Here is a 14,355-nt window from a genome sequence, read left to right on the forward strand (position 1 = left end):
AGTGCAAATACTTCCTTTCATATTTGTCGACTTTCACAATTTTTCCTTTGCGAGTATTCTGGGTCTGACCCAAAGAAAACATTGCAGTCAGCACAATAGTGCCCACTGTTGTTGACCATTAGCTGGTATTTCCAAAGTGCTTCTGACTCTCAGAAAAAATTAACTTGAACTTACCCTGGTCTTTGAAGAAACAGGCAAGGGAAAGAAACAAAGCTTTTAGGATAAATAATGGACAAGGGGCCAGTGAAGCCATGAGGGAGGATAAAGCCTCTTGGGTAAGGTCTGGGAAATATAAAAGTAAGAAGGTAAGGAAAAGTGAGCAGAGGTGTCCATGGGAAGAGAAGGTGTGCTCGACGGGATGGCATTTGGATCAAAAATTTCAGTAAGACCATACAGCTTACTGATGCACGCAGCCCGGGCATTCAAAAATGGGATTATAAGCCCAAGTCGATTTTGAATGCCACACGTTAGCAGGGAACAGTAAGGGAGAAGAAAGTGGCAGCAAGCCAAGTCTACAAAATAGGAAAAAAAAATGTTGCTGAGAATACCAAGACATTTGGATGTATCCAAAGAAAAAGGTGGTTTGGTCCTTTATCATGCAGCCTGGCAGCACCGTAGAGGAGAAAAGGAGGGCGGAGGCATCTAAACCCAACATTTACAATGCAGGCGACTTGGGGCAAATGATCACATCTGAGGCTGTTTCTTCACAAGTAAAATAGAAATAATAACTTATCTTCTAATTGCAATGAGGAACCAAAAATTTTAAAACTCCATTTCAAAAACTCTCAAATACTATAAAACTCCATTTATTAAATATCCTATTTATGAAATATTCTATGACAACTATTGTGAGGATGAGTAACACTCTATTCGTGTATCAGATTAAGACATACTTCCTTCTGCAACTCACAAATACATTTGAACAATACTGTTTCTCTGTATTTCATCCTTTTTCCCATCCGCAACAATGTATGGTGAGGGACTTTTTATTACTCCTTATAAAATGGTGTTAACTGAAGGATTGTTGTACTTTTTGAGAGCTTCCTGATGACAAGAGCCCCAAATGGTGCTTCAGTTAAAGGTAAGAATGTACCAAAGCAAACTCACAGAGCAAAAAAGTAACTTAAAGTGATTACCTTCATCAATGGTTAAATCATTAGAAACTGTATTCCACTCAGGGGAAAGCAGTTGAGTTTGTGGTTTAAATTTGGACTGAAGATGTGGTAGTCAGGCTAGTCTCAGGGTCCATTTTAATGCCACCACTTGTTTTCTCTGCGCTCTTGGGCAAAGCTCCTTCTTTCTGAGTTTCTGTTTTGTCACAAGGAAGCTGGGTTTTTCCAGGGCTCAAATGTGCACACACATGCCAAAGACCCTTACAAATGATAAAGCCCTATTCCATAATTACTCAAGGGAATATGGAAACACATCACATGCGCATAGATAAAGGTCTGAAAGATATTACCACAAAAAGCTGTCATTAGTTTATTCTGGGTGAGGAGATCATTCCTAGAAATTTCTCTGCCTTTCTGTTTCAAGGTTCGTGTATTATTTGAAAACAGTAATAAAACTATATTTTTCAGGAAGATAAACAATAATAATTTTAGTGACCTAAACTGCAGTCTGCTTTAACAGTGTGAGGCTGATTTAATATGAGTAAATATTCAAAAAATAAGTAACTCGTGTTCAGTGATCAGACATCAATAATTAAAAGATAATTTCATCACTGCAAAAAAGAATATACATTGACAAGAAAAAGGAGTGCATTACTCCCCAATCCAAAATAAATACTTTCTAATTTTTCAAATGGACCATTACTAGTTGAACCAGCAAGTAACTTCAATATAGTGTTCAAAACATGTTACTTTGGCTGTTTAGTAAGTTAAACATTAGAAACAGATTGTCTTAAAGAGTTAAAATAGGCAGAAATATGTTATTCTACTGCCATCAGCAGCTCTGAATCAAATAGTCCCCTATAAAAAGAGAGAAACAAAATGATGGAAGCGCTAGGACTTTTGAGTTTCTTAGCTCTGGCATTCCTTGTAATAGACCAGTTCTAAGCTAAATGCTGCCCAGCACAGCCTCCCCTCCCCATCAGGCCTAAGGTGATGGAGGAATCAGCAGGAAATCAGTTTTACTCGTAGATAAGAGGGGCCTGAAAAGCCCTGGCTTGCAGGTTTGATGAAAGACATTATTTAATCTCAATTTCCCCATTTAAAGTGCTTTGTTCATTGCTGCTTATGGCTAAGCGAAAATGTACGAGAGGGCAAATTCACAATGCAGTTACACAATACTATGTTACAAGACCTAGTGTGCCTCATGAAGAATATTATAGTGTTTTGTGTATGTATTATATACACAGACAAGCTGACTGCTGGCCACAAAAACTTTCTGGTGGCCACTGCATTCTTCCTCATCTTCAGGCTGTTCTGGTCAGGCAGTCATGAAAATGCAGAGCAAACACAAATGCTATCAGCACAAAAGCTTTCAGCCAGATGATTTCACAATCCATGAGAACAACTGTTTTATGAACAACAGCTTCACTTCAGTTTAGCCATTTCAGTTTTGTGGCTCAACCACAGAATAACAATCCCTGAAGGCAAATCGCAGCTGGTCAAAGAGCCTAAAATATTGGAAAACTGTGTTTGTGATATGCTTATTTTTTCAATATAAATTAACAGAATGCTTGAGTGTCTGACCCCCTCTGTGGACTTGACTGATTGTTCTTGAGAAAAACAAATTTTTGGTAAGCGTTCGAAGCTCTGATGATGATAAGGGTTGCATGAACAATGAAAGGAAATCCTTTGAGAATTTTAGATATTTTCAATAGCTTTGTGTGCAAGCACATGTCTGTAAGATTAACAAGGAAAAGGCTCTGGGGAGAGGGAGAAGAGGAAGATGGGGAGAAAGGGTAAGATTTTAGGACTGTTATACGGCTTGTTATATTCATTAATTTTAAGGATATACTGTTTGGGTGTTAGGGTGACTCTCTGAGACAAGCTGGTAAAACCTCTCTAATATGATCCTGGTTCTACTTAAAAACAAACAAAATAAAACCAACCAACCAACAAAAAACTACCACTGAACATTTACTACATTCTAGGCACTTTGCTAAGAGTTTTCCATACCATCTCATTTAATGCTCACACCCTGTCTCTGAGTTAGCAATTATTACCAACTTTATTTTACAGACTAGGAAGCAGCCCGAGAGGCTCTGTGACTTGCCCCAAATCACGTAGCAGCACTGGAATTTAAACTCTGATGCACATAATTCTGTAGTGTGGGATGTTGATATGATGGGAGAAGGAGGGTGGACATTACTGGCTTTTAGTGGCTGGGGACCGGGGATGCTAGATGGCAGGCACAGGGCAATCCCACACAAATAAAAATTGTCCTGCACCCTACACAGCTTCCTAAATTCCTGTTGGACATTTATGTATTTACGATTATGTGAGTCCAAAACCTAATTCAGCTTTATATATAAACACAATGCATTTCTGCACAGTTCTTACTGTAGATCTTCCTGGAGCTCACCATTGGATAAAATGAAGAAAGAAAAACTAATTCAGGGCCCCTGTATCAGTCTGCATCTGTATTTGTCACATCCATAAGGGGGCAAACACCTGACTGCCATTGTTTCCACTGGTAGTCAAGCCTGAACACTCGTTGAAACACTTACTATAAATTACATCCATGGTATTGACTCCCCTACCAAACTCTGTCAGTTCAGTTTAAGATTCATTGTTAGAGAGACTTTTCAAAATGTTATAAAAGGAGTGGTGGTCTGATGATGGTGAAGACCAGAACTCAAGCTCTGAGATCTTACATATTATTGCCTCCAATACTCTTATGTAAGATTTTGCTGTTTGTCAATAACACCCTTATTTAACAAGAATATTAGCTCTTTTTTTTTTTTTTTTTTTTGGCGTTACGCGGGCCTCTCACTGTTGTGGCCTCTCCCGTTGCGGAGCACAGGCTCCGGACACGCAGGCTCAGCGGCCATGGATCACGAGCCCAGCCGCTCCGCGGCATATGGGATCTTCCCGGACCGGGGCACAAACCTGTGTCCCCTGCATCGGCAGGCGGACTCTCAACCACTGCGCCACCAGGGAAGCCCTGAATATTAGCTCTTTTGATGAGGCCTAGGCAATGTAATAGCTGTATCTTGGTCAGGGATCCAGAGGCACTCAGTCATGGACTTTGTCCAACTGGGCACCTACCTTGGCAATACTCAAGGGCCCTGGTGTGTGTGTTCAGTCCATTGCTGTTCTGGGGTATCTCCAAACCATTTTTGTTCTTGACCTTCCAAAAACTGATCACCTTGGGTAAACTGATCACTTTGGGGAAACCCAGGATAAATCCAGTTTTTTTTGGATTATTTGGCAAGAGAAGGAGAAAAAAAAAAAATCACAGCTTGCTTTCTAACTTGTACCATCACTGCCTTGTTTCTTGTTTGATTTGAGGGAATTCTTAAGGGGCAGAAGAACAGGAAAACAGTTGAGAGTGCTGACAATGGCATCAGGGGTGGGATTTCAGGAAGTGGCTTTAGTGAAATGAAATAGTTCCTTTTTATATTTCTACGTAAAAGGAACAGTTAGCATTATCCCATTTTTTTTCTAAACAAAATGGATCAGTTTGGCTACTATTTAAAAATTTTAACATAAGAAGCATGTTTAAATATTGATAGAAGGCGTATAATTTTTAGTGGAGATCATATATATGCCTATGAGTACACATAGAGTCAAGATAAAGTGCTTAGGGCGTATAAGAGCAGATTTATTTAACTGCGGTATTACTTATACTATTAATATGATAAATGCAAAGCTAAATTTAACTCATTAAAGACACCAAGGAAACATGTAGGCTGATATTCATATATAAAGCAGTTGAGCTCTCAAGATTTGATGGAGAAAGGGAAATTCTGAAATTCAGGAAGTGAAGCACCTTCTGGAATGTTTATAACGTTTTGCTATTCTCTATTGTGGTCTGTGGTACCAGGCTCATTGCATTTCACCGTATTCACTAAATTTGAAGAGTTAACATAAAACAGGGGCTGGAGTGTCTTTTATCTTCATTAAACTTTGCACAGTTCACATTTCTAAAGGAAATACCAAATATGACAACAAACATCCACATTAATGTCTGTAAATTAATTTTACTCTGCTGCTAACTTAGCTTACGTTGTGAGTTTTCTAAATCCCGTTCCATAAATTTTACCATAAATAAATTACAATTCGCAGTACAAATTTGTAGTACAAATTACAATTTGTACAAATTCATCCTCTATTATTTGTGTGTGTGTTCATAAAAATGATTAAGGTAAACTCTAAAGTATGTTTTATCCTACTTTTCCAAAATCAATAAATAATGGAAAATATTAAATGGGAACTTTTCATTTATAGAAAATATATATTTAAAAGACATGAAAAGGTCTTAAATTATAAGAAATTGATATTTAATTCTTTATAAATTATAATTTTAGAATCACATTGGAGATGAGTAAGTTCTCAATGGCAGAGGCAATTTTTAATAAAAATAGAGAATAATCTATGTATTTAAATTTTTCCATAAAAAGCTAAAACTTGGACATAAGTGACAAACTACACATTTAACATTATTTGGTATAAAAAGGGCATTAAGGACTGCAATTTTCTACCAAACAAAGTTTGTTAAGACTCCATACATGTTACCTATTTCTCCATCAATTAAACAACACAGTATCCTAAAGGAAAAGAAAAAAACTTGTGTGTGTTCAGTTTACAAAATGTTTACAAAATTCAGTTTACAAAATTTTTCACAAAAAAATCTCATTAGAGACTGACTGATGAGGATTTTAAATGACCAAAATGTATTTATCTTAAAAAATGACAAAACTAGCATTCTAGTAATAATACAATTTAATAGGGAAGTCACCCAGATCTTTGATAACTAAGTATCCTTAAATTCTTTTCCTCTATGTTAGAACTATTTTTATAAATGGTAGTCTTAATTATTTTTATATTATAAATAACACTGCTGTTTATGGTCTGATAGTATTACTAGAAGGTACCTTTTTCCAAATTAATGAAACACATTTGGGGTGATTACTCATGTTATGGAAACAGTCCATATCAAGATTTTCTGCAATGGTTCTTTAAAAAAAAGCTTCTCGGGCTTCCCTGGTGGCGCAGTGGTTGAGGGTCCGCCTGCCGATGCAGGGGACGCAGTTTTGTGACCCGGTCCGGGAGGATCCCACATGCCACGGAGCGGCTGGACCCATAAGCCATGGCCGCTGAGCCTGCGCGTCCGGAGCCTGTGCTCCGCAACGGGAGAGGCCACAACAGTGAGAGGCCCGCGTACCGCAAAAAAAAAAAAAAAAAAAAAAAAAAAAAAAAAAAAAAAAATTAAAAAAAGCTTCTCCAGTGCACTTATGGTCTAATATTGGATTTATATTTAGTCTGAGGAGTAAGTGATTGTATTTTGAGGTATCCATACTACATATATCCATATTTATTACTGTCAAAATATTACTGTCAAAAGTTGCTTCTTTAACAAAGAAAAACCACAGATAAAATCCTATGTGTTCTCGGGCTTCCCTGGTGGCACAGTGGTTAAGAATCCACCTGCCAATGCAGGGGGCACGGGTTCGAGCCCTGGTCTGGGAAGATCCCACATGCCGCGGAGCAACTAAGCCCATGCGCCACAACTACTGAGCCCGCGTGCTGCAAATACTGAAGCCTGCATGCCTAGAGCCCATGCTCTGCAACAAGAGAAGCCACTGCAATGAGAGGCCGGCACACCACAATGAAGAGTGGCCCTAACTCGCTGCAACTGGAGACAGCCTGCGTGCAGCAACAAAGACCCAACGCAGCCAAATATAAATAAAAATAAAATAAATTTATTAAAAAAAAATCCTGTGTGTTCTTGAAAAACAAGGTATTAGTATCTCGAAATCAAGGTGTTCCTATGTTCAAAATTTTATACTTCTGAACATGTAAAATGATATGGAATAAGACTAAAAAATTCTTTCTCCTAAATAGATATTATTTGAAAATTTCTGCTAAGAAATCCCTGTGAATGAAAAGTACATAATCCATTGTGCAAGTTTGTTGACAGAGAAAATCTTGCTTTTCTGAATTATCATAGAAGAAATGTTTAGGTCAATGTGCTTCTTAATTTTGACAGCTGCCTTATATTTAACTTTCCAAACACAGAATTGTATAACTCTTAAGCAAATTACTTTTCATGACATAAGTGGTTCTTTATCTTTGCCTTTAACATTTAATGTGATCTGAAATGTAATGCACTAGAATAAATAACCAATGAAGACTATTTTGGTGGCTTTCAAACCTCCAATTATGCAGGCCCCATCAAAATTTCTCTCTCTGGGAATTCCCTGGTGGGCCAGTGGTTAGGATTCTGTGCTTTCACTGCCGAGGGCGCAGGTTCAACCCCTGGTCGGGGAACTAAGATCCCGCAAGCCTCGCAGTGTGGCCACAAAAGAAAAAAAATTTTCTCTCTCCACTGAGTGAACTGTGATTTCCACAGTTTTATCACATGTCTGTTTTCTTCAGAGGTGTGCATTCTAGGTCACTGTCTCATAAACACTAATTGAATATTGTGCTTTCATTCCAGAAGCAACAAAATACCTCTCAGTGAGAAAGCACTTTTAAAAATTCATATCAAAAGTCACCTCTTAAGAACACGAGAGAGATTATACAACCAGACTGAACACTTGTTCCCTCCTGGGCTTCTTACCTTCGTTTTCTGTGTTGGCGGGCACGGAGTCGACCCCAAAAGGATGCCAGGGCTGGAGATCATCCAGGCTGAACTCTCCATTCACGGGAAGAAGCTCCACAGTGGTTTTGGTTTCAGTCAAAGATGGCATGAGAGCATCATTGCCATAACTGATCCTTGGTTCGCTGATCATGTTGGCCAAGACATCGTCCGAGTAGTTCTGCTCTTTCTGAAGCAGCTCATCTAAACAAAACAGAGCCATGTCTTTGGTGAGTAACAGCAACCATCACAACAGAAGGAGCAGCAGCGGCTACCAACTGCTGTCTGCCAGGCACGAGTGTAACTACTTGACATGCATGATCTTATTTACAGCCACAACGTGGGTACCATTATTGTCTCCATCCTACAGATGTGAAAACTGAGGCACACGGTAGGTAAGCCACTTACACAAAATCATAGCTAGCAATGCCCAAGGTGGGATTTGAGCCCAGGTAGAGTGGCTTAGGCCAAGGCTGATGCTCTGACCCGCTGCACCACTCCCCCCAGTGGTGAAAAACCTTGAGAGGTCAACAGCCATTCTGTCCTAGTCTGCTGTGATCACAGAGGAATGAGAGCATGCTTTGGCGGGGTGTTTGCAGTGGAGTGGCGGCAGTATGCAAGGTACAGTTTCTTTCAAGCTGAAGGACATATCCAGTGAGTCCCTAGTCTTTCCATGAACATGTGTTAAGGACAAGAAAAGCGTGATGGGACGCCTGCCTGCTCCATTCTTCAACAGTTCTCATTGTTTTGCCTTGAAAAAAAATCTGTCTTTCTCAAAGGCTCCCAGGTGCTGCACGATATATGTTCTGAGGCAACAAAGAAGGCCAGTTTTGGCTTTGCAGACGTGAAGCTCTGCTCCAGCCTTCTCTTCTGTGGGATAAACAGCCCCGCCTGCCAACATTTCTCATGGCTCTCAAACCAAATATCCTGTCTTTCTCTGCTGCGTCCTGTTTGCATCTCGTTTCAAAAAATACTATCAGTTACCCCTTTTTAAAACTGACTAAACAAAATCAACTTTATGGAACATAATCAACCTATCTGAAGTTCTTGTAGACCAGTGAAAATTCCCAAATTACACATTTCATTATTGAAATGCATTTTTACTGGAAAAAAGAGCTGGGAACATAACTCTGTACTAAGTGCAACTGCAGTTTTAAAAACTGAGTATCACAGATCTGTGATTCTCTTATTATGTTGCCAAAGATTTACCAGGTTTTTCTGTGTGACGTATTTTTAACATTAGAGACTTATAAATAGCATGTGTGCTATCAACAATAACACTAATCAGAACTTTTCACTTTCTAATCATACCTCTGTCAAGAGTTTACTGTATTATATATTTCAAACCAATCACTGGTTAGTATTATTGATGTAGAAAATGAAAAAAGTAAAATCAGGATTTAAATTTGATTTGTAACATCTTACTATTATCCTTCACATTCTCTTCTAAATTCACAAAAAATTTATCTGAAAAATTAAAATTCTGTTCAAATATATCTATTAAAACAGTCTGACAGACTAGCATTAAAGTATGAGATTAATGTCCTTCTATGAAGTCAGTTTTATTGCAAGATATTTTAAATGATAAAATCTCAAGCAAATCGGTCCTCTTGAAGTCTAATTTGAGTTATAATATATATCTATTTGCTGGGGTACCATTCTAAAATTCAATATTTGATGCTTGCAATGACCTTTCCCATACAGATAAAAGGCCCGCATTACATTTCTTCCAATTTTTTCATGTCTTACAGAGTCATAGGTAATGGCTAATAACTTAGCCAATGTCTACTTTAATAAATTAAATGGGTCTTTTATATAAATCTTATGCTTGTGACTGTTAAGTAGTTAAAATGTAAAGAGAGGATCTTCTGGAATAATTATTGGTGCTTACATGTTCATCTTGTGAGGGAATGAATAACCTTTGCCTGCAGGATCAGCTCCTGGCCCTACCTGGTGCCATGTTGTTCTTGGTGTCTTTGTGGCATTTACCATCACTTAACCTCTTCCTCCATCTGGAATTTTTTTCTCTTTGCCTTGTATACTCAGTACTGAGCTTATTTCCTGTGATTTCTCTGAGTAAATCTCTGCTCATTTTTTCTAATCTCTTCGCCTGTGTCATTTTCTTCTTGTATCTCTTTCCAGCTCTTTCTTCAGTTCTTCATTTGGAAATTCCATCCACTCTTGAAATGCTAAGGACCCCCTACTTTTGGTTGAATCTGAAATGTATTTCCCCGGCTCTGACTTCTCCCTCCCACTCTAGTGTACATATTTCTAACAGTTTGCTGGAACTATTAACTTAGATCTTCCATGAACTTAGTATGTACAAAACTGGGGGGCTTCCCTGGTGGCGCAGTGGTTGAGAGTCCGCCTGCCGATGCAGGGGACATGGGTTCGTGCCCCGGTGTGGGAGGATCCCACGTGCCGCGGAGCGGCTGGGCCCGTGAGCCATGGCCGCTGAGCCTGCGCGTCCGGAGCCTGTGCTCCCGCAACGGGAGAGGCCCCAACAGTGAGAGGCCCGCATACCGCAAAAAAAAACACAAACAAACAAACAAAAAAACCGAGCTCAAGGCTCTCCTCCTGCCTTCCCATTTTCTAATCATGGCAGAACTATTCTCCCAGCCACAGGCGTGAAACCTTCAGCACCATCTGTGACTCTATATTTTTGTGTCCCATACTTGAATTACTGACGGCTCCTTTTTAATTCCATTTTTGGATTCTCTCTTATTCATTTCTTACTCCTCTTTTCCATTACCCACCTCCCTTGAGCCATCATTACTTTTTGCCTGGATAATTGTGATAATTCTCTCCTCAGTGCTCTCCCTCCTCTAATTTTTATCCCTCTGTTTCCCAGATCTTTTCCTGATATTAAGGAATGGCTCCACCCTATTTCAATGGCTTCTTGGTTTCTAATAACTTAATCCCAAACTCCTCTGACAAATGTTAAAGGCCCTCTGGGATCTGGGCCCACCACATCTTTTTAGCCATGAGGCTCACAGCTCTTTGCTGTATACACCTGTGATATTGTGATTTACAATAAGAAATATTTATTTGGTCTTTATAGGCACAGAGGTACTAAAACCCTTGGAACTTCTTAGGTGATGTGACCTATAAAGGTGTCTTTTTACATTAATGAGGTGACTTCTGAAAAGCTCCTAGGTCACCTAAGGGTGGGGGCTTGTCACCAGGGGAACTAACAACACGCTTAGAAGGTTAGAACTTTCAGCCTCACCCCCAATGGCCAATGATTTAATCAAACATGCCTATGTAATGAAGCCTCTGTAAAAACCCCAAAGAATAGGGTTCACATTATTTACAATAGCCAAAATATGGAAGCAACCTAAGTGTCCACCACAGGTGAATCGATAAAGAAGATGTGGTACATATACACACAATGGAGTATTACTCAGCCATAAAAAAGAATGAAATTTTGCCATTGGCAACAACATGGATGGACCTATAGAGTATTATGCTTAGAGAAATAAGTCAGACAGAGAAAAGACAAATACTGTATAATATCACTTATATGAGGAATCTGAAAAATACAACAAACTAGTGAATATAACAAAAAAGAAACAGACTCACAGATAAAGAGAACAAACTGGTTACCAGTGGGGAGGGGGAGGGACAAGATATGGATAGGGGTTTAAGAGGTACAAACTACTATGTTTAGAATAAATAAGCTACAAGGATATATTGTACAGCACAGGGAATATAGCCAACATTTTATAATAACTATAAATGGAGTATAAGCTTTCAAAATTGTGAATCACTATGGTGTACACCTGAAACTTATATAATATTATAAACAAGTATACCTCAATAAAAAAAGGGAAGAAAAAAATTAAGTGAATTTAGCAAGGCTGCGGAATACATGGTCAATATAAAAACTCAGCTGTATTATATACTCACAACAATTAGAAAGCAAACATTTAAAAAATATGCTATGTAAAAAAAAGAATAGGGTTAGGAGAGCTTCAGCATTGGTGAACACGCGATGTGGAGATGTGGGAGCGTGCTGGGCTGGGAGGGGGCAGGAGAGCTCTGAGCTCCTTCCCACATACTCTGCCCTAACCTTCTCTTGTTCCTGAGTTAAATCCTTTTTAAATAAACCTGCTAGTTTATTAAAAATCCAGTAAGTAAAACATTTATCTGTGTTCTGTGAGCCATTCTAGGAAGTTAATAGAACCTAAGGAGGAGGTGGCTGGAGTCTCTGATTCACAGATGGCCATCAGAAGGCCAGGTGACAGCCAGGACTCGAGACTGGCTGTGGAGGGGAGTGGGGTGGGCAGTCTTGTGGGACTAAGCCCTTGCTTGACCTGTGGACTCTGACGCTACCTTCCAGGTAGTAGTATCAGGATTGGGTTGAACTGTAGGACACTCAGCTAACGCTGGAGAATCACTTGTTGGTGTGGGGAGAACTCCACACATTGGAATTGGTGTCAGAATCATAATACCACATCTGAACGGTCTGGAATACTCTCAGATGGGACCATGCATTCCCCTCGGCACACCTTTGCTCTCTGTTCCTGCTACCTGGGAAGCCCATCTCTGCTTATATAAACTATAATGAACTCTTCAGGGCCCAGCTCCAATGCCCCCTCTTCTACAGCTCTCCTCCCAATAACTTTATGAGGCAGGCATCATTACCTTTACAGAACATGAATCTGAGGCCGGGAGAGGTGAATGGATTCTTCAAGATTCCATGGCCAGTAAGCATCAGTGCTGAAACCCAAGTCCTGGGCTACATAACACCAACCTCCCTGATTTAACCCCTACCTATCCAGGGTCACTCTAATTCTCATCACTGGACTGTTCATTTACAGAGTAGATGGAGAAACCAGGCATTATAAGCATGACTTCCATAATGTCTTCCACATTTACCTTGTAAGCTGACTTAAACACCATGAGCCCTATGGAATGGTTACTGCTTTTGTCCCCTCAAATAGGCATTTCCCAGGCATGGGAGCTGGGGGGAGTCCTGTACCCATCTCAGCCATGGCAGTAAAAAAGATAGTGTAGGGAACTGTCACACTGGAGAATCTTACATCTGTGCTTCATAAAATAGGCACGGCATTTTAGATTGCAGCAAATCATGGTGTGCCCCCTTTTCTCTTTTACACTGTTGGCAGGAAATTTCCTCCAAATGGCTGCTAAAATGTAGAGCCCCATGGTGGTTAATTTTCCTGGTTTATTATATTCATTTTCAGAAAATGAAAGAACAAAACATTCAACAAACATTACATTTTTGGCAGACTGAGAAGCACTTAAGCTTTAAAAAAACTTTTGGTACCAAAGCAGAAATCCACTTTCCTATCTCTCTTTAACATAGGAGATTTAGAAACAACCACCTTTGGTCATCTCACTTGGAACAATGAGGTCAGTGTTGGGTTTAAGGGAAGAAAAGAGGGTGGAAATGATGGATTACTGTTAGCTGGAGTAGGATTCAATTTTCTGACCATAAAATGTCTAAGATGGCAACCTACTTCTTGACATTATTAAGGGCTCAGGATTTTACCAACTGTTAACACAATTGGCACCAGGCAATTTCTCTTATGATAAAAAAAAAATTCAAAGCCAAATATCATTTCATTGTTCATTCTGAGTGGGACTTAATCTTTGAATTTTGTGGCCAGACTAACTACACAGAAACCACACTTCTACTATGTCGGTGGCCCCGATGGATTTTTATCTGAATTAATTTAATATTTTATTACAATGCTTTGATGGCATATATTGGGATGTCAAAGCTTTTAAGCATCTACATTTGCCAACTGCTGTATTAAACTAAAAGGCACATTCCCCCCAAGACTCTTTATTTTCTTAAAGGCTAACTGATACTGCCCAAAATTGCAGCAGTTACCTCTGTAGTTAAATATCTTCTGTAATACCCAAGCATATGAGCCTTGCAGTTAAAAGTGGAAATACTTAACTGAATTCAATGGTGGTAATATTTAAACTACAGTGTAAACAATAAAAAGATGTTTAATTTCAAATATTAAACATGAAATGAACCCCACTGTATGTTGCCCTCTTAAAAATGTTTCGAGGATGTATATCAAGCATACTTATAGTAAATAAGAGAAAGAAAATGAAACACCTCACCACTTCGCTATCATTGAAAATATTTAAAATATTTTAAAGAAAGCAACATCAGGGCTTCCCTGGTGGCACAGGGGTTAAAAATCCTCCTGCCAATGCAGGGGACACAGGTTCGAGCCCTGGTCCGGGAAGATCCCACATGCCGCGGAGCAACTAAGCCCGTGCCCCACAACTACTGAGGCTGCGCTCTAGAGCATGTGAGCCACAACTACTGAAGCCTGCGCACCTACAGCCTGTGCTCCGCAACAAGAGAAGCCACTGCAGTGAGAAACCCGTGCATCGCCCCAACTAGAGAAAGCCTGCACACGGCAAGGAAGACCCAACGTGGCCCCCCCAAATAAATAAATAAATAAATAAATTTTTTTTAAAAAAAGAAAGCAACATCAAAAGAGATCCCCCAGTGGTGATTTCAACTTCAAATGACTAACATATTTTGTTTTTGTAGAAGCAATAGACTTCCATGATAATTCATTTTGAGAGAAATGGCCTCATAAAGGACTATGA

The 14,355-nt window shown here is 39.4% G+C and overlaps 2 protein-coding genes across 7 annotated transcripts in view; one reads left to right on the forward strand and one right to left on the reverse strand.

Moving 5' to 3' along the window:
- JAM2 (junctional adhesion molecule 2) overlaps positions 1-14,355 on the forward strand; it is a 407,749-nt gene that overhangs the window by 238,979 nt on the left and 154,415 nt on the right. The gene's annotated exons all lie outside the window — the stretch shown is intronic.
- The window catches only part of APP (amyloid beta precursor protein), a 272,026-nt gene that overhangs the window by 19,931 nt on the left and 237,740 nt on the right, over positions 1-14,355 (reverse strand). For all 6 annotated transcript variants that reach the window (XM_067739252.1, XM_067739251.1, XM_067739250.1 and 3 more), the window contains one exon: positions 7,735-7,956. In XM_067739252.1, coding sequence (XP_067595353.1) covers positions 7,735-7,956 — 222 coding nt within the window. The remainder of the gene's footprint in view (positions 1-7,734; positions 7,957-14,355) is intronic.

This window comes from Pseudorca crassidens, chromosome 5 (genome assembly GCF_039906515.1).
Source record: "Pseudorca crassidens isolate mPseCra1 chromosome 5, mPseCra1.hap1, whole genome shotgun sequence".
NCBI classification, from domain to species: Eukaryota; Metazoa; Chordata; class Mammalia; order Artiodactyla; family Delphinidae; genus Pseudorca; species Pseudorca crassidens.